Source organism: Podarcis muralis, chromosome 16 (genome assembly GCF_964188315.1).
Source record: "Podarcis muralis chromosome 16, rPodMur119.hap1.1, whole genome shotgun sequence".
Lineage (NCBI taxonomy): Eukaryota > Metazoa > Chordata > Lepidosauria > Squamata > Lacertidae > Podarcis > Podarcis muralis.
Window position 1 is genome coordinate 26,881,139 of NC_135670.1, and position 25,745 is coordinate 26,906,883.

Consider the following 25,745-nt stretch of genomic DNA (forward strand, 5'->3'; position numbering starts at 1 on the left):
CTTTGCATGTTATGAAAACAGAACTTGGCCAGATTGTGCAGGCCTCGCTACAGGAGGACATGGCCAAAATCTAGGATATGTGAAATTGGTAAACAGCTGCCAGTCACACTTGGGTCACTCACTTCAGATGAGAAGATGTCTTACTCTGCAATCTTGTGCCATAAGTGAAAAAGATGCAAAACTGTTGCTCTTAATTGATTTTTCTTTCCTTTCCTTTTTCTATTGGGATATTTAAACTAGATGTTTTAGTGTTAATTTAATTTTTCCTGTTTTTTAAAGGAACTTGCTTGCTATTAATGTAAGCTGCCTTGGAATAGCACTGCTCTTGAAAGTCTGCTTAGAAATACTTGAAACCAACCATACTTACCCCCTGTTTATTTTGTTGTTTTTGGTAGTTCCTAGTCCAGCTGCAGCTACAATGCCTCGTACCCCCCTGAGCCCAAGTCCTCTTAAAACCCCTCCTGCAGCAGCAGTATCTCCAATGCAGGTAAATGTGTGTTTACTAACTGGAAGAGACTGTGAAGACTGATGTACAGTCGTACCTTGGTTTTCAAACAGCTTAGTTCTTAAATGTTTTGGCTCCCGAACGCCGCATACCCGGAAATGACTGTTCCAGTTTGGGAACTATTTTTGGAAGCTGAATGTCCAGCGGGGCTTCCACGGCTTCTGATAGGCTATATGAGCTTCCTGCAGCCAATCAGAAGCTGCACTTTGGTTTCCAAGCATTTTGGAAGCCAAACTGACTTCTGGAACGGATTCTGTTTGATGTCCAAGGTACAACAGTATTGGAATTTGTAATGGTGCTAGCATGATGCAAAATCAAGAGAAGGTTTTGCAGTAAAAATTGTGCATTAAATTTGTCATTCATAATTGCATCCTGACCTTCACAAATTTCAGAGTGACATACATGGATTTTCTCCTCTTTTTGATCCTCAACAACCATTAGAGGCAGGTTACACTGAGAAAGTGACTAGCACAGTTGACCTGGTGGCCAGATTCAGATGTAAGGTTTCCAAATCTCTGACATATGGTTTGGAGTGGCAATGAATTTGAATAGTCTTCCACCCATTCCCCTGTCCTCTCTTTAAGCCACTTAGTTTGTTTAGTCACAGATATCTGAACCTGCAAACTGAGACTTAAGCACTTCCTACAAATTGGTTTGATCATGGTGGACAGTCTTTGTTTGTAGAGAGTGCCTAAACAGTTTAAAGTAGCACAAGGAAGCAGGTTTAACAAACCAGGAAGTCACTGCTGCAACTGAGTGTGAGAAGAGAATGGAAGAGGAAAGAACATTCATGCTCTTGCTTGTTCCCAATCCACAAAACCATGGTTTGTAAGACCTGGGAATGTTGCATTTGAATCTGGCCAGTGAGCTCCAGCGTGTCCCTAGTTCAAGTTCTTGTTCCCTACAACTGTTATGTCATTTAGCTTTCAAGCCAGTTGAGAGTACTTAGACCAGCAGTTCAGACATGAGGACTATGATTATAGTTAATAGTTTATTATTATTCTGTAACTAAAATTCATTTAAATGCCCACCTCCTCTCTCACCAGACCTGCAAAGTAGGCCACCAAGTCACATTTTATAAGCAGGGAACTGCAGACTCTAGTACTGGTGTCTATACTGATTTTTTTTTAATATAAATTCTGATTCATGTTTTAAAGATTAAACACTGTTGGTTGTACTTAGTTTTACTCAGGGTGTAAACCTGATGAAAAAAATAGTCCACATTGCTGGCTGTGCTGAATTTAAACCTACGTCCAGGGATCACAATAGTGCTTCTGTGTGGGTTTTGCTTGTCTTAATATCTCACCAATAATAGTTCTTGTTTTCCTTCAGAGGCATTCCATAAGTGGACCAATATCTGCTTCCAAGCCCCTCACAACTCTGTCAGACAAAAGGCCAAGTTATGCAGAAATCCCAGTGCAAGGTAGGTGTTTTTTCTCTGTTAACATTATTTCGCTAAAGCTCCCCCAGAGTTCTCCTGAGGTTAAAAAGAAAAGAAAAGCACACTGAATAAGAGAGCATAGAAGAGGCTCTTTTTTTATATATATAAATTTTTATTAAGCGTTTCAAAAGTTTTTTATCACAACAAAAACAAACAAAACTATACAGTAAACAAAACAAAACATAAAAACACGTATAATTTCAACCCTTATTTCTTGTATCTTACTTTCCCGACTTCCTCATACCTCCCCTTTCTGTATTCCAATTTCTAATTAATTGTTCAGCAAATCCTTTCCTTAGTTTTAACTTAATTTTAATCTTACTTTTTCTCTTTAACTTTACCATTACCGCTAATAACCACATGTTTTCAGATCCAGCGTCATTTTAACAGTCATTGATTTTGCAATATTTCTTTAAATAGTCCTTAAATTTTTTCCAATCTTCTTCCGCTGTTTCTCTTCCCTGGTTTCGGATTCTGCACGTCATCTCTGCCAGGCCCATATAGTCTATCACCTTCATCTGCCACATAGAAGAGGCTCTTTTGACACATGAGCTCCTTTTCTTTTGAGTACAGCAAAGTATTGTTCATATAGAGGGCTTAATTCGTTCATTACCTTACCCCCGCTCCTGCAAAAGGAAGATGCAAAGCATAAAAGCTCAATAACATACTCTTAATTAGGGCTATGTATTATTTCAATTTCCTTCTTTCCATGCTCACCTGGTCTGTTTCCTTTTACTTTATGCCAGTTTGCACTGAGCTACACTGGGCAGAGGTGAGACAGGGAGGGCTAGACTGACTTTAAAAAAGGAGAACCACAAGAAATTATACTACCATATGGTCACAGTGGAATAATTGTTTGGGTAACAGGTGCATAGAAGTCATAAAGGCCGCAGTCTTTGCAGATAAGGGTATAGCGCTTGAATATGCTAAAATCAATACTTAATCAGCGCTTGTATAATTAAAAAAGCAAAGAAATGTTTTATTGTTATGAAAGCCACCTTAGGAGCAGGAGGAATTATTTCCAAAGCAAAACAGTAAGTAAAGCTAAAAACGGGCCCGTCCCATGTATTTGTAATCAAGTAGATTTTAGGAGCATTCACTAGCTGCCTTCCGAACATCTGGTTGTCAGTATGGTGTGCGGGAAAAAAGGAGGGAGGAAGAGGATGAGAGAGAGCCTAAAATAGTACATTCCAGGTACTGTTCCATTATTTTTCTGTTTCTGAGAGTTTGGCCTCCAATGTAGGACAAAACAAAAAACCCCATAAAACTGCTGTTCTCCACTTCTTGATTGTGGCAGAGTCAGCTGGCCAATTATGCATTGCTAAGATCTGTCTGGGCATCCTAACTTCAGGAGGAAGTGAATGATGGACTGGTGCCTGCATTTGTTGAGATGTCCCTTGCATGCTAGTGGAACTGCACTTGATAACTGCAGGAAAGTGTAGGAGCCTGTGCGGATTTGTCAAGACTCAAGAACAAAGCTTGCTGGGAGAGGACAGCAATTTGTTCTCTGCTGCCACAGATATCAAAGCTAGAGCTAACGACCTAAGTTATGGGAAGGTAGATTTTGGTTATTTGTTTAGATTATTTTTATACACCTGTGCTCAAGCCACAGGACAGTTTACAACAGTATCAGATAGGATAAGATCAAGTAGAATCCATAAAAACACACAGTCCATCAAGTACAGTAAAGGTAAAGGACCCCTGGGCGATTAAGTCTAGTCAAAGGTGACTGTGGGGTTGCGGTGCTCTTCTCGCTTTCAGGCCGAGGGAGCTGGGGTTTGTCCACAGACAGCTTTCTAGGTCATGTGGCCAGCATGACTAAACCGCTTGTGGCGCAACAGGACACCGTGACAGAAACCAGAGCGCACAGAAACGCTGTTTACCTTCCCACTGTAACGGTACCTATTTATCTACTTGCGTTGGTGTGCTTTCGAACTGCTAGGTTGGCAGGAGCTGGGACAGAGCAAGGGGAGCTCACTCTGCCATGGGGATTTGAACCACCGACCTTCGGATCGGCAACCCCAAGAGGCTCAGTGGTTTAAACCACAGCGCCACCCGCATAAAGTAACTCACCGCAACTCGCTAAATAGCAATTTACCAATAGCAGAATCAACTAATCCATTTATCTTAACAATTCTGTGGCTGAAGAATGGTTCAAGAATGGCACCAATGCCTATGAGTGGGTGGTGATGTTATCAGAGGCCTTCAGGCAGAGGAAGGGATATACTCCCTCTGGAATTCCTTTGTTGTACAGGGGTTGGGATAGCTGGCCTATAACTACTTGTGTAGCTCTTCCATTTACTTTCAGTGCTATCAGGGCAGTATTTTAATAATGTCCATAACAAAAGGTAAGGCAATGTTGAAAAAGCCCTTTTTGTGTTGAAGAAACAAGGATTATATGTTCACTGTTTACTTCTCCATTTCCTGGTGCTGGTCAACTTGTTCTGCCTATAAACTTTTCCTTTCAAAGTGCCCTTCCTGTAAGAATGAATAGCTCTCGTGTAATGGGTGTAGTTCTTTGATTTATGTCTGGGGGCTTTTAAAATAGAAATTTCTCAAGAATAGCTTTCTTAGGGCCAAGCAGTAGGCTTCCTCTTCTGCCTTGACAAATGTCAGCTAAACACCTACAATGTAAAGATTTTTCCAGGGATGAAATAGTGTTTTGTGCTAGGTTTTTATTCAGTTATGCTTTGAATAGCATTGGGGTGATATTATACTCAGAGCAAAGTAAATTTTAAACACACTTGATGTTTAACAGAAACTAATAAGGCACTCCCTGCACAGTGGGTGGCCAACCTGTGGCATAGCTGACACAGACTTGTAGCCGTTTGTGTCCATTTTGGACTAGGCTGAAAAGTGCTGTGGACTGGGCCATCGCGTAGCATCAGGCTTGAACTTCAGTTATTAAAATAACTTATAGCCTACCCTTCCACTGCAGCTCAGGGCAGATTGCAACAGTTAAAATTAAATAAATATAAGCAATTAAACAGCTGCAATATAGTAAAACAAAAGGAGAGACAGCAGATAAAACAGCTTTTTTTAAAAAAAACCCACCTGGGATCAGTTTAAAAACCTTGTCCTAGCAGGTCAGATCCTTGCTGGAACAAAAATGTATTTGTTGGACCCAGAGGGTCATGACAGACGGAGCCAGCTGAATCTCCCATGACTAGAAGTTCAGCAGCCAAGGAGGGGGCCACTTGAAAGGCTCTATCCCACAGACAAGCCAAATGCCACCAGTACACAAAGAACAGCCTTCTTTCCTCCACCCCCCAAAAAACCTATAAATGGATGGCCAGGCTTATACACAAGGAAGCAGCTCCTAAAATACTCTGCGCCCCAGGCTTTAAAGGGAATCGCTAGCACCTTAAATTGTGCCTGGAAACAAACTGCTAACCAGTACAACTGATGTAGTGTGCCAGTGCCAATCAACATCCTTGCCGCTGCATTCTGGGCCAATTACCTGATTTCCAGCCAATCAAAGGCACGGATGTTGTTGCATAGGTACTGTATTGGGCAGTGGACTGGGACACTTGTGATCTTTGGAATCTATTTGTGTTAATGATGTGGCCGCCACAGATCTACACAAACAGAGTAGCTTTTCACTATCAGCTCTGTAAACCCAAGCTGCCCTGGCCCCCTAAAGGCAATATGTATACAGATTTTCCTCTCCTTTGGCCATGCCATTGTATAAAAGTGCTGGATGACTTCTCCGGATTGGGTCAATATGTAAAAAGACATTTCAGAATGGAGTGGCATGGGGGCGGGATTCAAGGGACAGAGCTGGGGGATAGAGTCCTATCAGCATTTGCAAAAGCCCATCTGACTGGTGACCAATTAGTAAGGGAGTTGAGCCATTGTGAGATTATTCTTAAGTCTTTGTTGCTTCTAAGCAATTGCACCTGTTGTTGAGCCTGGCCTACACTTGCAGCAGCAGAATATGAGTTGGCTAAAATGAACTTTACTCGAGGAAGAAGATACTATTTTTTCAATGCATTGCCTATGTAAGAAAAAAACACCTCCCTTCAAGTCAAGAAGCAGGCTGGCTTAGAGCCTGTCACCCTGATATGCTAGCCTCTTACTTGGAAGCAGTTTTTCTTTTTCTTTTTTAAAAATAAGAGAGCATACAAAATGGCATTGCTCTCCTGCTGTGGTGAAGTCCATTCTATCTTCTCATTTTATAAGACCAGGCCTGAAGCTTGTGGTAATGAAATGCCTTTTCTTTATTCTCTCTCTGCACAGATCATTTGCTGAGAACATCCTCAACCAGCAGACCAGCTTCCCTGCCAAGAGTTCCTGCTATGGAAAGTGCCAAATCTATTTCTGGTAATAATTATGCCATGCTAATAAGGTGGTGCTTCAGTCACAGAGTCTTGGTGTGCAATGCCACCATCTTCTTTTGAAACAGTTTTGTTAGTCTTTTCTGACATCACAGCAGTAAGTTGGTAGAGTTCCATATTGACACTGTAGGTGAATCTCGCCCACATTGCAGGGGGAAAGCAGCCTTAGTGACTGAGGGAGGGTTTCCTCTTTCAGTTTAAAGGTATATGCCCTTGCTATTCTTTATGTGCATTTGATGGAAATTAAGAGAATTAAAACTGGCAGTCTAGATTTGTTCCTCATTGCAGCAGAGAGAAAGAGTGCTGTGTGCCTTCATGTTTGTTACACAGTATGTGATTTTGAATAGAACATAGAACATTTATGTGACTACCCGTGTTCTACAAAAACTAAATCCCTGCAATCAGTCCTCTGTAGAGAAAAATAGTTAGAAGGCTCCAAAATCTGCCTCTTCCAGAGAAGGAGTCCTGACATGTTAGGCCCTTAGAAGATATTCCAAAACTTTGGAACGGTTATATTTAAAAGCAATAACTCATGTCTTGCTTCTTCAGGAAAAATTAATGCCATCTTTATATTTGATAGGAGAGATTTCTATTGGTGTGATAGAGAACTTAAAAGTTTTGTACAATTCAGTAGAAAATTAGTTACTCATTATCTAGATTTTTGCAAAGACTCTTACAGTGGTGCCTCGCAAGACGAAATTAATTCGTTCCGCAAGTTTTGTCGTCTTGCGATTTTTCCGTCTTGCGAAGCACGGTTTCCCATAGGAATGCATTGAAAATCAATTAATGCTTTCCTATGGAAACCGACTTCAGACCAGGTCTGGGGACAGTCTGTCCCCCGACCTCTTCTGAAGGCTGGGGGGGGACCAAGGGCTTTTCTTCCCACGCCCCGCATTTTAAAAAACCCCGGGACAGCGGGGGACTTCTCCGCTGTCCGGGGCGATCTTAAAATGCTGGCGGGCGGGAGCGAAGCCTCCGCTGCCACCCGCCAGCATTTTAAAAGGCCCCGGGACAGCGGGGGACTTCTCCGCTGTCCCGGGGCAATTTAAAAGCCCCCGGGAAGGCAGGCAGGGGGGACAAAGACTTTTGAAGGCAGGCGGGGGGGGGGAGCAAAGACTTTCGCACCCCGCCCGCCTTCAGAAGAGGTCCAGGACCTCTTCTGAAGGCCGGTGGGGTGCGAAAGTCTTTGCTCCCCCCTGCCTGCCTTCAAAAGCTGTCCGGGACAGCGGAGAAACACGCTGCGTTTCTCCGCTCTCCCGGGAAGGCAGGCAGGGGGGAGCAAAGACTTTTGCCCCCCGCCGGCCTTCAGAAGAGGTCCTGGACCTCTTCTGAAGGCCGGCGGGGGGGCGAAAGTCTTTGCTCCCCCCCCGCCTGCCTTCAAAAGCCGTCCGGGATAGCTGAGAAACGAAGGCTGGCGGCGGGAGGAGGTCTCTCCGCCCGCCGCCAGCCTTCGGAGGAGGTCCAAGGACAGTGGGGCAGACTGTTTCCCTGCTGTCCCGGAGATTTCCCTATGGGCTTTCGTCTTGCGAAGGAAGCCCATAGGGAAATTCGTTTTGCGAAGCGCCTCCAAAATGGAAAACCCTTTCGTCTAGCGGGTTTTCCGTCTTGCGAGGCATTCGTCTTGCGGGGCACCATTGTAGTTTTCTTTTATGAGAAAGAGAAAGAAATGGTTTCTAAGGTGTTTTTCTATTTCAGTGTCTCGGCGAAGCAGTGAAGAAATCAAGCGGGACATCAGTGCCCCTGATGGAGCATCTCCAGCCTCTCTCATAGCAATGGGGACCACTTCACCACAGCTGTCTCTCTCGTCTTCACCTACAGCGTCTGTCACCCCTACGACACGCAATCGAATAAGGTACACCTCATTGCTACACAGCCTGTCCTATTTTTCACACAGGGATATTCTTGCAGCCTTGCCCTTTGGAAGACACCATTCACTTTTGCTAGATAATCAGTAAGCTTCTTCTGTAATGGAGAAGCAGTAGACTTCAGTGGGTTTGCTCCTCGTTTTGGGTAGGTGCATCAGCTGTCCAGCATTCCTTTTGCACATCAGTCTCAGGAAAGTGATGCCATCTGATGGGACATGGAAGGAAACGGCCAAGTCAGTCCAAGTCAAGTGGGCCCTTCTGGAAGGCAGGAACTCTCTGGCAGCTGAACAAACAAGTTGATGCCCAAAGCTCACCAGGAAGTATTCCTTCCTTACATCCTTTCCTGCCTCTTTCTCCTCTCCCATTTATGGTGGTCTTGAGTTTGGGGCTGGTGCATGGCAGATCCTTGCACTTACTAGCAAGGCTGCTGACCAAGACCTTCCTTGCTGGAACTGCCTTTGACCACTTCCCTGGACATCATAGAAAAGTAGAGTTGGAAGGGACCCCGAGGGTAATCTAAGCCAAATCCCTGCAATGCAGGAATCTGCAATGAGAGGAGCATGTTTGGACTGCAGTGAGAGCTGCTGCTTCTGTCTCCCTCCATCTCCCTTTTCCCTGAGCTGGGCTGCAGATCAGCCTCCATGGACCCCTTTGCACTGTGTCACCTGAGCACTGGAGGCAGCTGGATGTGTTGGCGGAGCTGCCTAAGGAGCCCTTGTCTCCTCTTCCCTCCACACTTTGGAACCCCTGCATGCATGCGTTGGGGGTGGCCAGACCTACTGCTTCAAACGGAAATACCAGTGAACACATCCAGTTTTGAGCAAGGTGTGCATGGAGAATAGAGGTTGCTGTAAAGAGCAACTCTGAATAAGAGCTGCATTGAAGGAGGAAAATTTGCTTTGTTTATTTCCTCATACTTAAATCCCACCTTTCCCCCCAGTGGGAGAACAGCGTGGCTAGCAGTCTGGCGGAACCATAAATAATAGCATGAGTAGCTGGGTTAGGAAGAGGGTGGATTACATTCCAAAGGGTTTCACCTTGCTAAGTGAGGGACATGGGAGAGGCAGAGAAGTGAGAACGAACACCGCTCATTGGCTCTATTTGTGACTGTGACAAATATGATTTGTGTGAGGGGGGTGATTCAGTACTTCTCCCGCTTAACTCTGTGGTGTGTGTAGGAACTAGCAGTCAAATGACTGAGCTACTTTATTTGGGGGGGGGGGCATGAAGAGGTGGGGAAGAGGTGTTTGCAAGCAGTTTAGGGAATTTTTTTGTTGGGCAGCTTCAGGTTAAGTTGGGGGCAATTTCTCTCCTCCCCTTCTCCTTTCACTGTTGCCTCTTATTCCCCTGCCAAATCTCTCCCCCCCCCCCCTTCTGCACTTGGCTTCTTGGCATTTTCATAAATCTTTTAGATCTTTAATTGACCCTTTAATTGGTTGTCTGTCACTGCAGTTCCATAGGTCAGCTGAATAAAACTATTGTTTCAAATTATGTTATCAGACAGTTGCTAGTGGCTTTTTGTGGGGACATGTGCTGACTGTAAAATGTTAGTTGGGTGTCATTTAGGTGTAGAAGAGCAGTATGAATGCAAAAGGAAACCTGTTTGATTTGTAACATTTGTTGGGCTTTAAACACTGAAACAAGAATATCCTGTGGATTAGAAGTGTAAATCTAAACAAGGCAGGGAAGGCTTCTAATGCCAATCTGTGAAACTTAATCAGGCATTGGGTTTGGAATTTAGTTGACCTAGCCCTAAATAGCAGACGCATTTAAAAGATTAATATTTGTTGTAAACTCCTTCTCATTGTGTCCACACCGTTCATTTTATTTGTTTCCTGAAACGCTATTTTCAAAACAAAGAACTTGACATAAACTGTGTTCCTTACTGGAATTTAGAAACAAGCCGTACTGTCCTCTCACAGTGTTATGCACGTTTAGGTTTTTGTTTTCTTTTTTTAAAAGAAAATTCTGACTCGAGGTTCTTTTTTTGTTCTTACTTACAAAGAAGTCTAGTTTTTTTTCCTTTTTCCTAAATCGTATTTCTGTTGGTTCTGCTCTCTAGTCTGCTCTGGCTTAAAAGTGTTAGCATCTGGCTTATATAATATATAGTGTGAAGATAATCTGAAAGATTTCAGTTTTATGTTTCATTCAAGTCTGTATGGTTCCCAGTCCAGATTAGACTTTTTCCTGCTCACTTCACAGTTCATCCCACTTATACAATCTGCAAAATCCAAACCTTGCAATCATGGTCATTTTACCCTACTTCCGTGACCAACCATCTATATAGAGAAAGAATAGCAGGAATCATACAATTCTATAGCCATACAATTTCTATACCAACCTTTGGGAGGCTTTGAAAGCAGTGATAAGAGGTACTTGTATCAAAGAAAAATCATATACCGTATTTTTCGCACCATAGGGCGCACCCAGGTTTTTGGGGGGGGAAATAAAGGGGAAAAAATTATTTCCCCCCCAGGCGCGGGGCTGGGGCGGGGGAAGCTCGAGCTTCCCCCGACCCCAGCCCCCAAACAGGCAGCTCTCTGCAAGCCGTGGGAGCGCTCCTGCTGCTTGCGGAGAGGTCCGCGAAGCCTGGACGCGCTGAGCTCAGCGCGCGCAGGCTTCAGCATGCAGGCAAGTCTCCGCAAGCAGCGGGAGCTCTCACTCTCCAGGCTTCAGCAAAAGCCTGCATTCGCACCATAGGACGCACACACATTTCCCCTTCATTTTTGGAGGGGGAAAAGTGCGTCCTATGGTGCGAAAAATACGGTACTGTATTAAAAAACAAACCTCTACAACAATAACCAAACTAGAAATGGAAATTTTTGGTCTGCTAACTAAATATAAAAGATCAGGTTCAAAACCCCTCCTCAAATTAATTGTACAAAGGAGAGAAAAAACTTTTTAGAAATCAATAATGCACTAGTGTTGTCCTGTTATACATGAAACAATGTTTTTATGAGTATGGAGGTAAAAACTCTTAGACTTTTGGCAAACAGGTGTAAAAAAAACCTAAGTCAAAGGCACACAGTATTCAAAAATTGAAGGCACCAAACATTCTCTTCTAAAGACATCTGCTCAGAATTTTCCTCTTTTTATTCTAAAATGTTTAAACTGCAATCATTAAATAAAAAAGATACCCACAGTTTCTTAGAAATTTTGCCTAGGCCGTCACTAGCTCATTATCAGAAAACCTTTTTAGAAAGTCTCATCTCCCTAGAATGTTTCCCCTTTGTTTTCATTTAAACCAATTCGTGAACGTTGACCACTAATAATGAACCATATGTTGTAGATATTACTGCAAGTTTATTATGCTTTTTTAATATATATAATTATCATGAGAAGACTTGGTCTATTTATTTGTATCATTTATTATTCCTATGATCCTTGTTTATAAAACCCAGTAAAAAGTTATTTACCAAAAAAATAAAAAAATAGAAAAAATAGGAGTAGCATCTGCTTCAGACAAATCAGGCAACAGAATGATCAAATCGGAATCTGAGGTATGGCTGTGAAGAAAGCTTTTAAGGCTCTCGTACTGAAAGAAATACATAATTAGGAAAGTTGATGCATCCTTTAAAAATAAATCACTTTAATGCCCAGAGAAAGGCTTTATTTGAAAACGTAGCAGGGCAGAGTTAACATTGTGAAGATCCCCACCCCATGCAGTATGGAACCCCACCTGCAATCTGAAATGGCAGGTTTCACTTCATTGTCTGCCGTGTTTGGCTTAGTTCTCAAAGTGAAAGAGTCTTTCCTGCAACGAATGGGAGTTTTGAGAAAGCAGGACCATACTTATGCACAGACCCTGTTCATTTTTCTGTGGAATTATGTCCAGTAAACTAACTGAGGAAGTGTCAGGCTGCTTGAATGCATTGTTTAAACTTCGCTTAAATTGTGCTGCTGAAACCAGTTGTGATTCGTAGAAGCTGTAGGTTTATTTATTTATATTTACATGGTAAGGGCTTCCTCTTCTGGACATGTGATGTTACAGGAAGCCCTTACCATGTAAGTTCAATCACTGATAATTCTGCTTCTTTGCTGTATGCAGTCCTGGATCTAAAACAGCCTTTCCCAACCTAGTGCCCTCCAGGTGTTTAAGACTATAGTTTTCATCAGCCCCTGCCAGCAGAGCTGATGCTGCAGTAGAAAATAAGTCTTTTGTGCTGGTTGTAGTAAATGGGAGTTCAGGTAAACATTTGGAGGGTACAAGGTTGGGGGAGGCTGGTCCCAGAAGGTTAGGGTAGATACACAGCTGCACCCAGAAACAGCAACTCCTTCTGAGTCCCTCCCCCCAGATGGAAAGCATGTACCGTATCTTTCGCTCTATAGGACACACCGGACCACAAGACGCACCTAGTTTTTAGAGAGGGAAATCAAGAAAAAAAATTATTCCCCCCCCCCCAGCCCCAAAGAGCAGCGGACAGCCTTGGCTTCCTCTTTAGCCTTGCGCAGCCCCCCCCCCCCCCGGCTGGAGAGGCTGTGCAAGGCTAAAGAGGAAGTCAAGGCAGCGAGCGGGATGGATCGCGCTCGCTGCTTTGGCTTCTTTAGCCTTGTGCAGCCTCTCCCAGCTGGAGAGGCTTTGTGCGGCTATGGCAATTCCCCCACCTCCCGCAAAAGCCCATAGGAGCCGCGCACCCTTTAAGGAGCGCGTGGCTCCTACGGGCTTTTCTACGAGAAGGGAGAAGGGACTGACTGGCCACGTCAGTCCCTTCTCCCTCAGGGGAAAAGCCCACAAGAGCAGCGCAAAGCTTGTGTGCGGCTCTTGGGGGCTTTTCCTGCCTGCCTCCCCCCTGCATTCACTCCATAGGACGCACAGACTTTTCCCCTTAGTTTTTAAGAGGGGGAAAGTGTGCCCTATGGAGCGAAAAATACGGTAATGGAAAGCATTATTCAGCATCATCACATGTCAAATGTCCCTGCCTTCATTTCTGTTCGTGGAGTGGAGGAGTAGAGCCCTACATGCGGTGATGTCACATCATGCTTTCCTTTACTACCCAGTATTTTTGGGGTGTGTGTGTTGAACTAAGGCTGCTGCTTTCAATGGCAGCCGCATGTCTGCGCTAGTTCTGCACTCCTAAATCTTGAAGAAGGTAGTCGGTTGACAGTTAACACTCTGGCTTTGCTTTCCCTTCAAGGTGACATTCCTAGTCGGTTATGAGTTGCAGGGAGATACCATCAGTTTATTTTCTAAATTCATACTAAAGTTCAGTGTGGCTTAATGTTCACATCGTTTGTTCTCGAAGCACCTCTAATTGTGGCTCTGAGGTATTAGAAAAAGGATTTATTTCCCAGCTGTCCTCCTCATGAAGTCTCAATCAAATTAATCTTTCCCCACCGCACAGAGAAGTGTCCGTGGGCTGCTATCCTTGCTTTGGTTATCTACCTGGGAGTTCAGGGCAAGGAAGCAGGCAGGCAGGCAGGCAGGCAGCGGGTTGCTGGGAAATTGATCACTTGTCTCTGTGGGGGCGGCTGAAGTGCTGCTGACATATACCTGGGAGTTGCCTAGTCTCAGCCTAGCAATGGGAAGACAGAGGGAAGGCCAGAATGAATATAGAACATGGCGCTGCCCACAGAGCACAATGCAGTTTTGATAAGAGCGGAATGATATGGAAGGAACTTTCGCTGTTTTAAAAAAAATGTTCTGAACATTCATTTGTATGAACGATGTGAATTTTCTCCTTCACTTCTAGAGAAGAGAGGAAGGACCCTTTGTCAGCTCTGGCCAGAGAATATGGAGGCTCCAAGAGGAATGCTTTGCTGAAGTGGTGTCAGAAGAAAACAGAAGGGTATCAGGTAATGGTTGCTTGTCCTTTCTCTAGTGCAAACATGAGAGCATCTGCCAGGTGCACAAGCTGGGCTGCTCCACAGTTCACGGCATCGATCGTGAAGGAACTGGTATGTACTGTCCTGGCAGGAACACAATGCTGCAGGAGCCAGCTCAGCTGTTATTTATAGTCACTCAGTCACTTTGCACAATACAAACGTGTGTGTTCTTCACAGAACGGCTAATCCGTCCATTAAAGCGGGTTAACGGTGCTATCCTGCACATGTCTACTCAGACAGAAGTCCACACTGAGTTCAGTGGGATTCGCTCCCAAGTTAAATATGTATAGCAGGGACGTCCAACTCCCAAGAGACTGTGATCTACTCCCAGAATAAAAAAACTGGCAGTGATCTACCCGTTTTTTTTTGGGGGGGGGACACCCAAAATTGTTGACAGGGGGGCAGGTCGAAGTTGTTGAGCTTTTTCTTAGGAGGGCAGGCAAAAGTCGCTCACCAAATGATCGCTATCACCGATAACTCCATCTGCTGTTTTTGCAATCGTGCACAAATGAAGGACAGGGCAAGGGGGCAGGGCCAGATGCTCTTTTTCTCCCGCGAAGGAAATTGAGACAGTGTTGGACTGCTAGCTCCCGGGGATCGACTGGTCAACCAGTTGGAAATCCCTGATGTATAGGATTGCAGTCTAAAATGGCTAGCTTCCATCTTGCACGTTGATAATTCCAAATTAAGAGGAGGGTGGAGAGCGAAATCTTATTCTAGAGTTAAACCTCTTAAAATGGCAATAATATAGTACATAGGAAGAGGACATTTTATTTTAAAGTGCTTTCATATTGCTTTTCATTTAAAAACCACAGGTCTGTGCAGCATAATGTAAAAATTACAATACAGTGGTATCTCCGATTGCGGACAGGATCTGTTCCAGAGCTCCGGTTGGATCCTGAGGTTTCCGCAACTGGAGGGACCACTTCTGCGCATGCGCACGGCACAGTAAAGCACTTCTGTGCATGTGCACATGGAGAAACACTTCCGGGTTTGCAGCTTTCACAACCCGAAGTTTACGTTACCCAAGGGTTTACGTAAGCCAAGGTGCTACTGTAAAATCAACACCCATACAATAACTGAAAGGCCAAAGCAAACACACCAGCATTAATTGCCAGCAAAGGGGACTAGGTAGAGCATGATTCCTGCTTCTGTCCCTCAGTATTATATTGCTGGTGTTCTTACTCTGTGTGAGCTCATTCTCCTGCTTGCTGGTGATGATGCAAAAGCAGAGTTTGGCAAGCCAATATGGCTGTCCCCTGGGGAAGGATCATAGTTTGGGGGCCCTTGCATGCAGAAGGTCCTAATGCCTGGGGGAAGCTCCTGCTTGAAACCTTGGAGAGCCACTGCCTGTTGGAAGAGACAGCCCTGAGCTCGATGGACCTAGTGGTCTGACTCTATGCAAGGCAGCTTCCTCTGGTCCTATCACATTTGGATGGGTGGCCCACTGCCGTGTCCCCTCATTTATCTGGGCTCCAGGCAGACCAGCCTCCTAAGGAGCCACATGCAATACAAGCATGGCCTCCTTTTAGGGGAAGGGGTGTCAGGCATGTGCTTTGCATGCAGAAGGTCACAGGTTCAATCCACTAAGGCATCTCCTGGTAGAGCTGGGAACGTCACCTTGCTGCCAGTCAGTGCAGGCAATACCGAGCTTCTTGGGCCAATGGTCTGACTCTGTGTAAGGCTTCCAATGTACTTACTTAGCTTAATTGTATAGGAAATCTTTGGAATGCAAAGGGCAACCTCTCGGTTCTTAAGTATTACTTTGCTTTGTCAGGCTTGAGACTCACAATACAGAAGGAAGTTGGAAGGCTACGTAACAGGATGGTGGGGGGACATTAATAGAAAGGCTGTACAATGAGAGAAGCTTGTTTTTATGTAGGCAGAGGGGGGGCCCTCCCCTCTCTTGCTTCCTTGGCATCTCTGCATTGACCGAACGGTGCTATTTCTGAATGTAGACCCTCCACGTCCCCCCTTTCCTTCAAAGGCAGGATGTGGGATGCCGCTGAATGAATCGTAAAACTCTTCAAATGGGAAAGCATCTGAGACAGGGCAAGAAGCATGTGACAGTTTCCTTAATTTGTCACGAGAAAGCGCTCCATCCTTTCTATCTCAAGCAGCCTGTGCCAGAAAGATAGTCCTCTTGCTCACATTCCCGGATTCCCTGCATCGACTAAGTCTGGAGGAGAGAGACCTTTGGTCCGCTTGCAAGGAGGGGCAGCTGATACGTGACTTTCAGCATGTGCCGCTCCCCATGCAGGACCACCAGTTTTGGGAGGGGGCCAGAGTTCTAGTCTTAGGACCAGTCTGCCCTTTCTGTGAGCAGTCAAATGAGAAAGCTTTTCCTGCGCTCTGCTATTTCATGCCGCAAGTGATGGGGGTTGGCATTTTTGAATTCTCGCTCACAAAGAAACGGAAAGCTAGCACGTTGAGCAGGAGGGTTTAGCCCTAGCTTTACCCCTGATGTGTCACATTTCTGAATACAGGGAGCTAGTCATGTGAGAGTGCTTTCAAAAACCAGTTTCCCACAGGCAGCCTGAAGTGATACAGCCCTGAAAAAGCTTTCCTACTTGATTCTGCTGACTGTACAAAATGGTCCTTAAGCTCCCATTTTGTTGATGTTTGCACTCATCCGTGTAACTTGTTTATGTGAGTAAATTTTTTTTTAAAAAAAACCTCCTATAATTCTGTTAAAATCAATTAAAATAAAAAGAATATTTGCAACTGGTCCAGGGGCGGCCTTCTTTTGAAAACATTTTACAGCTGCTTAGAGCTGGTAGTGACATCACTGTCCATGCAGTAAACACATTTTTTAAATGCTCCCAGTAATGACTATACACCATAACATGCAGTCCCTTATTGGGGAGTTATTGTACCTGGGATGGTAGCCATCTTTTTATTTTTTAAAAAAATATTTTTATACCATTTTATGTCGTAAAAATATATATCAAAGTGGTTTACAACAGTAAAACTATGTCCTTGCAAGGCTACCAAGGATATTAATGGTATAAGGGGAAAGGTCCCCATTGTGAAGCAGACCACAATAATCCTCAGACTTCCCTGCTAGTTGACAACACAATCCATTTTTAAGAAACTGCCCATGTGCGTGGTAGTTGTTGCTTGCTTGCAGGTCTGTTTGCTCCCCACTTTAGCATAAGAACATAAAAACATCCGAAGAGCCTGTTGGATCGGGCCCAGTAGCCCATTTAGTCCAGCATCCTGTTCTCTCCGTAGCTGAAGAGCCTTTAGGAAACCAGCAAGCAGGATTCGAACACAAGAGCACTATCCCCTCCTGTAGTTTCCAGCAACTGATATTCAGAAGCATTGCTACCTCCAGCTGTGGAGGCAGAGCATAGCCATTGTGGCTAGTAGCCACAGGTAGTCCTCTCCTCCATGAATTCATCCTGTTCTCTTTTAAAGCCATCCAAGTCGGTGGCCATCACTGCCTCATGTGGCAGCGAATTCCACAGTTGCTATGTGAAGAAGTACTTTCTTTTACCTGCCCTGAATCTTCCGACATTCAGCTTCATTGGGCGTCCGTGAGATCTAGCGTTACGAGAGAGGGAGAAAAAGTTTTCTCTATACACTTTCTCCATGCCACGCACAATTTTATAAACTCCTGTCCTGTCACCTCCTAACTCATCACGACTGTGTCCTTTGTGAGTCCTAGAATCTTGGCCATCCCACATGTAATGTGTGAACTCTGCTGTCCTGAGCATGCCTGACTGTATCCGAACCAGGTCAAAAGGGCATGTGCTCCAGCTGATCTGTTACTCCCACGGCTGGTAGGATTTATAGCAGCGTGTGGAAGCCTGTTACAATAGAAGGACCAGCAAGAGGACATTTCCTGTCTGAAACAATTCCTTTCTGCAGCACTAAACATAGTAACTAGTTACACTTTCCCAGAATTTTCATTTGCAACATTTTAAGCAAAACTGGGAAGCAGGTGTCATAACGTTGTCTGTCACTCTTTTGCCATCTATTGAGAGGTGTATGTGCCTAGGGGAGGGTGCTCTTCCTCTGGATTTCCTGCACCGGGGGGGTGGGAGTGGGGGGTGCTGACTAGTTGTCCTGCTTGTAGCCCCCCCCCTCCAACTCTAGGATTTGCTGCACATCGTTCTGTTTGTGATGGGAGCTAATCAATTTATTTTTACCACTGATTTTTAGTGTGTCCAGTCATCTTAAAAATTTGCGCCCAGCAAAGATGATGCCCATCAGCATGCACAATGCTTCTTTTCCAATACTCAAGGTTTTTTTTGTGTGGGGGGAAACCCTTGAAGATCTCTGGCAAATCGGAAAGGATTAATAGTGATGGCAGAAGGATATTTTACTTAAAAAGTTCTCTTCTGCTTCCCTTAAATTAAAATCAGATTTACAGCATAATGAATTTTCAGCCACATTCATAAAATACTATTTAAACATCTTAAAAGTTGAAACCCAAGTTTATAATTTCTGCTGTACAAAGACTAGGATCACCTCCGTCCTTTGCAGTTGGCCGTTCACACTAAACCATGGTTTGACTTAGCATTATGTGGAAATAAAGGCAGCGTAGCATGAACCACACCACATAGTAAGATTTAGCATCTTAACTTTGTCCAAAAGTGGTTTGATGCCATGAATTTATCCTAAGGTTGTCAAAGCTCACGGCAGACAGATTTTGAAAAATAGCAATCATTTATATCCTACTACACTTGTAGAAATGCTTGAGTCCTTCTAGAACAGGCATGTCCAAAGTCCGTTTTGGGGGCCTAATTCGGCCTGCTGTTCAGTTTAATCTAGCTGTGACAGTTTATTTCCTGGGGTAAAATACTAAAAAAAAAAAAAGCTCAACAACTGGCTATCATGCATGTTCACTTCATCAGATCTGGCCCTCTTTGGAAAAAGTTTGGACACCCCCGTTCTAGAATGATCCAACAGCTACTGGATCAATTTCTCCTGAAGCATTCATCTGTTTTTTACATTGCATTGAAATTACATTTTCCCAGCATGCGGATCCCAGTTTGTCATTGCTGGTAAAACGCTGTTACTTCCCCAGCACAATAGCCCACAAAGTATTAATTTCTCAATCAAAATGGATGTATTTTATATACTTTGCTGACATAAGTGCTCAATTGAGACTGAAAACAACTTAGCAGCCTATTTAGTCGATCTCTTGAGAGGCCTCTCGGCAAAAAGTTAGATACCTCATGCCCTTGTGTTTGAGCATCGTTCAGAGGAAGATAAGACCTGAGCACTTAGTCATAGGTGACTTAGCAAATTGAGAAAACATTGCCGTGGACTGTGGCAAGTTTGTAGCTAGTCAGCATTCCTGCCATAAGCTTCTATTGATGTTGCAACCACCTCTTCAGGACTCCTACCTAAATATTAGTCATCTTTACTTACTTGCACTGTGCTTAGTGTCAAGTTTAATATTTACAGCTGATACCAAATGACAGAGATTTTTTTTACTCTGGGAACTAAAAACCATGTGAAATAGCCCCCTTCCCAACTACGTATCTCACAGATAGATCCAAGAATAGTAAATAACTGCTGAGAGTGTAATGTTATTGATTATTACATGGGCACAGAGTGTCCCAAAATTTTGCATCTGATGCATACGACAGTGTTAAGGGTCTGCAGAATGCTGTGCATTTTCAGTAACATCTATGAGAAAAATATATTCACAGAAGTGTTTACACTTCGTGTTCTTTCTTTCTCTCTGCGCTCTTCAGCTACTGATCATTTAGCTGTTTTTACTTAGAAGCAAAACCTCTGTGGTAATTTTAAAACGCTTGTCATTCAACAGCGTTAATTTCTGAGTGCTCGTAAAACTAGGTATAGCACCCTCCCATAACTAGAGGTGGAAAGGAATCATTTCTGCTGACATGCCAGGAAGAGGTTTAACTTGGAAGCATGTGCAGTCAGAGCAGCATTACCGAGGGAAAATGTCTTGGGTAGGGAAGTAGCAAGTTGTTTTTGAATTTCCTCCTGGGGGAAACAAAATAAGCTTTTATCTTAGGTTGCTAATGGATCTGCTGTCCTAATTCTTGCAGAATTCTGCTCATTCAAACCAATGCTTCTTAAAAAAATAATCAGGACTCAAAAATCTTTAATTTAGCCTGCTTCTCCTCTTGCAAGGAGGGAAGTTGCTATCTCTTTTCTCCTTCTACAAATGTCACTGAGTAATAGAATAAGTAAGCCTCGCAGCAGGTTTCTCTCTTACATGTATGCATATTTCCCTCCGCTCTTAGAATATCGATATCACAAACTTCAGCAGCAGCTGGAATGACGGGTTGGCTTTCTGTGCTGTTCTTCACACTTACCTCCCAGCTCATATTCCCTATCAAGAGCTGAACAGTCAAGACAAGGTGAGTATTATACTGAGCTTTGTTGAATGTCGTTAAAACCATGCTGGAGACCAGAGCCCCTCTCAGATCCTCTAAAATGGACCAGACTCGCACTTCTGCCACTATTCTGGTCACCAGCACTCACTGGCAATTGCAATTCCCCATTTGCAATCCTAGTCACAAGCACACCTTCCTCACACTTAGACCATTGTATATTTGTTTAAATACTTTGTGTGATGTTTTTTTTTTTTTTTGCATTCATTCATTGTCTTTGTCCACACATTACTTTAAATGAGTTAAAAACAAACCCAGTAGAGGGGTGCTTAAAAGAGTTTTGCAAGCCTCTGATCAACTCGTTGGACAAGTCCATAAGGCAACATTGTTTTTTTTTTAATTTAAAAAAAGTTGTTCAGTAGATTTATTTTTGACTCAATGTATTTTTCAGAAAAGAAATTTCACTCTGGCTTTCCAGGCAGCTGAAAGTGTTGGCATCAAATCCACTCTGGTAAGTGTGTGCAAAGTTTAGGGCGATCTGACTAACTTTTACCTGGGAGACTAATTGCTAAATAGGCACATGCAAGGATTGTGCTGTAGCTGTGTGTTTGAAATTACTGTACAAATAAATTCTGGGATAGAAATATCATAACTGAAAACTAGAAGGCTCCTTTAAAGAGAGGGTGTGTGTTTGTGTTTGTGAAAATAAGGCTGGTGCGATTAAATTGCAAAACAAGACTATAAATTAAGGTAAAGGTACCCCTGCCCGTACGGGCCACTCTTGACAGACTCTAGGGTTGTGCGCCCATCTCACTCAAGAGGCCGGGGGCCAGCGCTGTCCGGAGACACTTCCGGGTCACGTGGCCAGCGTAACATCGCTGCTCTGGTGAGCCAGAGCCGCACACGGAAACGCCGTTTGCCTTCCCGCTAGTAAGCGGTCCCTATTTATCTACTTGCACCCGGGAGTGCTTTCGAACTGCTAGGTTGACAGGTGCTGGGACCGAACAACGGGAGCGCACCCCGCTGCGGGGATTCGAACCGCCGACCTTTCGATCGGCAAGCCCTAGGCGCTGAGGCTTTTACCCACAGCGCCACCCGCGTCCCTGACTATAAATTAGTGCCGTGCAAGTGCTCTCACTCTCTTGGCCAGACAGGACTCAACACTATATGCATCATTAGACAGCGCACCCAGTTTTGTTTTCCTGTTTGGGGAGAGTTCATCATGCAGACCACAGTGCACAGGGACATGAGTATTAGGTTAACCCTTCCCAGCTGTGATCTTTTCACTTTGGCATCCAATGGGGCAATCCCACAAGAAGGGATTTTGTCATGATTGCAGCTGGGTAAGGGAATGTTAAACCTGCCTACATACTGCAGTCCCAATGAAAATTGTAGGACCCTGTGCCAGTGCCGGATTTAGGTTTGATGAGGCCCTTAGCTACTGAAGGTAATGGGGCCCTTTATATATCTAGCTGTCCTTTGTCAACAACAAATTGTCACTGTTTTTTGTGTTGAATATATGCTATATGGTAATTTATGGACCTAATAGGTATCTAAAGCCATAATGGGATCAAAATAAATACATTATGTATTGCTTGAAATCAAATCAGTAGGCATAAGACTCATATCCTTAGTCTATGCTGCCTGATCATCAGTCTACAAGCACTCTTTAATATTAGATAACAGGTACAGACATTCAGCTGTGCTGCACTGAAGTCTGCAGCTGCATGCTACATGCTGCCATGCAACCAGTCCATGCAGAATGTAGGCACCCTATATATAGAAATGCGCAAACCAGTGATATTTTAGGGAGCAGGCTAGCAGACGGGGCCCATTACTTAACATCGTAGGAGCCTACACAAGACAAAACACTGTTGCTGTATGTAGGTTTTATTTTATTTGTTTTTTATCTTATATTTTGGAAATGTACATACAGTTTTTTTACCTTTAAATTTTTTGGAAGGCCCCAAGAGAGTGGGGCCCTAAGCTATAGCTTGTTTAGCTTGTACATAAATCCGACACTGCCCTGTGCCTCCTCTTAACAAATCAGCTCATGGCTGTTGGAAATCGGTTATAACCGGTGCCATTTTGTACTTGTCACGGAGGTCAAACCTCTATTCTGCTTGGTGGTTCAGAGGAGGCAAACCTATAAAGCAAATCTAAAAATAGCTCTCCTTGCTCATGGTCAAGTCTCTGCCAGCCATTGTCTGTGTGTTCACAATGGGGAATGCTACTGTGGTTAACACTTCTAAACTGTGCAGTAGCCAGTGAAGGTGGAACTGGCTTGGACCCAAGAGGGCCATGGATGGCAGCATTAGGGGCACTGTTGCTTTCCTTCTGCAGGTAAGGGCTGAAGCTCAGCTAACAAGTCCACGGGACCCACCAACAGACATGGACAGCCAGAGCTTAAAGCAGGGTGGGGTGCAGAATGGACAGCCTCCAATCCTGATCTCCTTTTCTTTTTAGACACCCTGATTCCCCCTCCTCGCAAAAAGCCAGCTATATGACTTTCCTCTTGCCTTTTCACACCCCCATTTATCATCTCTGTTGACCAGAGAACACAATGCAAGCAGGAGAGCAGCAGGTATGCAGCAAATTAGCATCCAGTGATGCAATTAATACCTAGGTATTCCAAAAGCAAGACAGGACTTGTACTTTAAGCTACACACAAACTGTTCACATGTGGAACTACAATTCCCAGGTATGCCTTGCTCCCCACCCACCCCCGGGATAAGCTGAGCACTACAGAATTAAAAGCAGAGCCTGCAAGCTTTTGCTTTTTAAATGTCTATCTTACAGATGACCAGTTATAGATGTGATTATGATTAACAGAGTACAAGAGTTATTGCAAGGTGGATATCTGTTTATATATATTTTTTTCTTTCTCTCTCTTCCTTCCCTCTGGTAGGACATTAATGAGATGGTACGAACGGAACGCCCAGACTGGCAGAATGTCATGTTGTACGTTACAGCGATTTACAAATACTTTGAAACCTGAGAGCTGGAATAGCAATAGAAAATGTTGGGGAAGCACAATCCCAGCACCACACACTAAGCTCAACCAACACCTCTTGACTTTGGATGAAACTCTAAAACAGCATTCTGAGTGGCTTTGGTGAGCAAGGTTTCGTTAACCCAGCACTTGGGCAAACCCAAATAGCTAAATGAGCTGGATTAAATTATTAGCCTGTGAAGCCTGAACTTTACAAATGACCCTGTAAGGCCAAGTGTCAGAAAGCTTGCAAACTTCCGTTGGTGAAGAGTGAACTGAATGAGATGCCACTGAATCGACAAGGCCGAAACGTAAGGGAAGGAAGTCTCTAGGACTGTATTGCAAGACTTTTCTTCATGGAAAACACCTCTGGCGGTTGGGTGGATGTTCTGCTTGTTGCTCCTCACCTAAGTACAGGAAAAACTTTTAATCATAACCTAGTTATTGCCTTATTCTATCTCCAGCTCCTCAAAGTGCACAATTCTTATAGGAAGTACAAGGGTGTCTTCTCCCATGGAGTTCACCTGACTGAAGAATGGCGTCAAATCTTGGCCTACTCTCAGTGCACAAAACGAAGAGTCTGTGTTTAAGCCTACCTCTCTTCTCCATGGCTTCCAACTTTATTACTGGATGGATTCCAGCCTTGCACATTTGATTCCCAACCTTCAGGATATTACCATGTGCAGGTGATCGGACACACTGCAATTTGTTGTGCTTCCAAGAGAATTTAGTTTATATGGAATTTACTTTTATTTGGCAAAGTGTAACCTTTCCTTTGCAGGAGCTCAGATGATGCATCACCTGAGATTAAACTGGTTGAAATGATTGTTTTGATCGTTGGATAGGTTAAGCTCCTATTCAGAAAAGAACTTTCTGCAACTAGCAATAACTGCTTCTTGCCCCTACGGCCTGCAGGTAGCTTTGCGGTGTGTTCTGATCTGATTGTCTGCCAAAAGCAGCAGCAGTAGCTGCTGCCTGTTCCCAGGTTTGTCTAAAAGCCATGGGCTTCCCTTTCAGGAATGACTTAAATGAATGGAGCATACATAGGAGCAGCAGCCATGATTCGTAGATTGTGCCTGTGACCTGAAAATTGACCTCCTATAAGCCTAGTTTAAAATGTGGGATCAATGCTGGCGAGAGAAGAAAATGCAGAGTTCAGGATGTTTGTACTGTGGTGTTGAGTCCACTTGGCACAACTCTCTGGGAAAAAAGCATTAAAGCAAGTGCCTTACTTGGCTCTGAGGTAAGAGGAGCTCTAATTGCAAGGCAGTGCACAAAAGACTTCAGACATTTGGTGGTAGCAGTGAGGCTTCTATTGTTCTGTCCTTCTCTAAGAAGGCCTCAGCGCCTACCATCTTTTTCCTAGATGCAGAGCAACTGTTAGTCCCCCCCAAGTGGAGACCCAGTTACTGCTGAGGGATAGGGATCTTTTGAGTCCCCCATTTTGATGAACCCCATATCCCTGTTACTTATAGATGTATTTAGCTTTCATTTTTCCCCAACAGCCCAACTAGAAATAATCCTCTTTCTTTTTTCCAATCCTTTCTGTGTGCCTGGAACTCTTAAAGGACACTTTTTGAATGTCATAGGTATATGAATGGTCACGAATGTAGCCCCGGTCCAAGGTCTGCTGTGAAAGAGTCACTATGACAGGAGCAGGTGCCAAACTGAATTTTGGGACAAGTCAGAATAAACTTTGAACCTTTCATTGTGCCTCCAGTACCCCCTGCCTTGTACATGGTTTCATAGCTCAAGGAATACAAACAAAACTTACATGTGGCTATAAAATGGCTGATGAGCTCCCATTGCAAGTGTTTAAATTCAACTCCTACTTTCCAGTGGTTTTTTCCTCCTTCCTCTCAGATTGTGAGGCTAATATCAAAGGTTCCTGCAAACACCTAAATGACTTTGGCTTTTTGAGTGAACAGAGTTAGCATTTCCCAGTTAGGGACAAAGAGTTGCAGGTTTTTTAGATGGAACTCACCCTTCAACCCCCCCCCCCAAGTCCCCCCCCCCCCACTTTTTGCTAGCCCTAAAATGAGGTACTAAAGATCATCCTCGCTGTGTTATGCTTTCTTACTGTTGTGGTACAAAGGAATTTGCTTCAGGTCCCTTGCTTGTGAACTTAAGATGTATTGCTCTACAGGTGCACCTCTCTTTATTTATTGCATTGCAATTGAAGAAGCATTTTTTTTCTAGTGAGCTGTCTTCCTCCTACACTCAACAGCATCTTATTTTATGGACTTTGCTTGAGTCCAGTGGTGGACGAGACTCATCTTGAGCAGAATCCTGCTTCTAAACTCTTCCTCTACGGCCACAGGGGAGAGCTGATCAGGAGGGCATTGATGAAAAGAGGACTGAGTTGTGCAAGGAAGTGAAGGGCAAAGGCAAAAGGACCGAAGAGTGGGAAACGTTCTGCAGATGGAGCACAAGGAAAAGAAAAAATGTGTTTCCTTGCATTG

General features: G+C 44.0%; 1 protein-coding gene across 4 annotated transcripts in view; it reads left to right on the top strand.

Annotated features, from left to right (window-relative positions):
* Window positions 1-25,274, top strand: part of SPECC1L (sperm antigen with calponin homology and coiled-coil domains 1 like) — a 53,498-nt gene extending 28,224 nt beyond the window's left edge. For 3 of the 4 annotated variants that reach the window (XM_028710670.2, XM_077920717.1, XM_028710672.2), the window contains 8 exons: window positions 396-487; window positions 1,838-1,928; window positions 6,186-6,269; window positions 7,979-8,135; window positions 13,839-13,941; window positions 20,202-20,318; window positions 20,743-20,802; window positions 23,200-25,274. In XM_028710670.2, the coding sequence (XP_028566503.2) occupies window positions 396-487; window positions 1,838-1,928; window positions 6,186-6,269; window positions 7,979-8,135; window positions 13,839-13,941; window positions 20,202-20,318; window positions 20,743-20,802; window positions 23,200-23,289 (794 nt within the window). In that variant the 3' untranslated portion in view covers window positions 23,290-25,274. Of the gene's footprint in view, window positions 1-395; window positions 488-1,837; window positions 1,929-6,185; window positions 6,270-7,978; window positions 8,136-13,838; window positions 13,942-20,201; window positions 20,319-20,742; window positions 20,803-22,757; window positions 23,041-23,199 lie in introns of those variants that run through there. The other variant, XM_028710671.2, reaches the window with a different exon arrangement.
* Window positions 25,275-25,745: the final 471 nt, after the last annotated feature.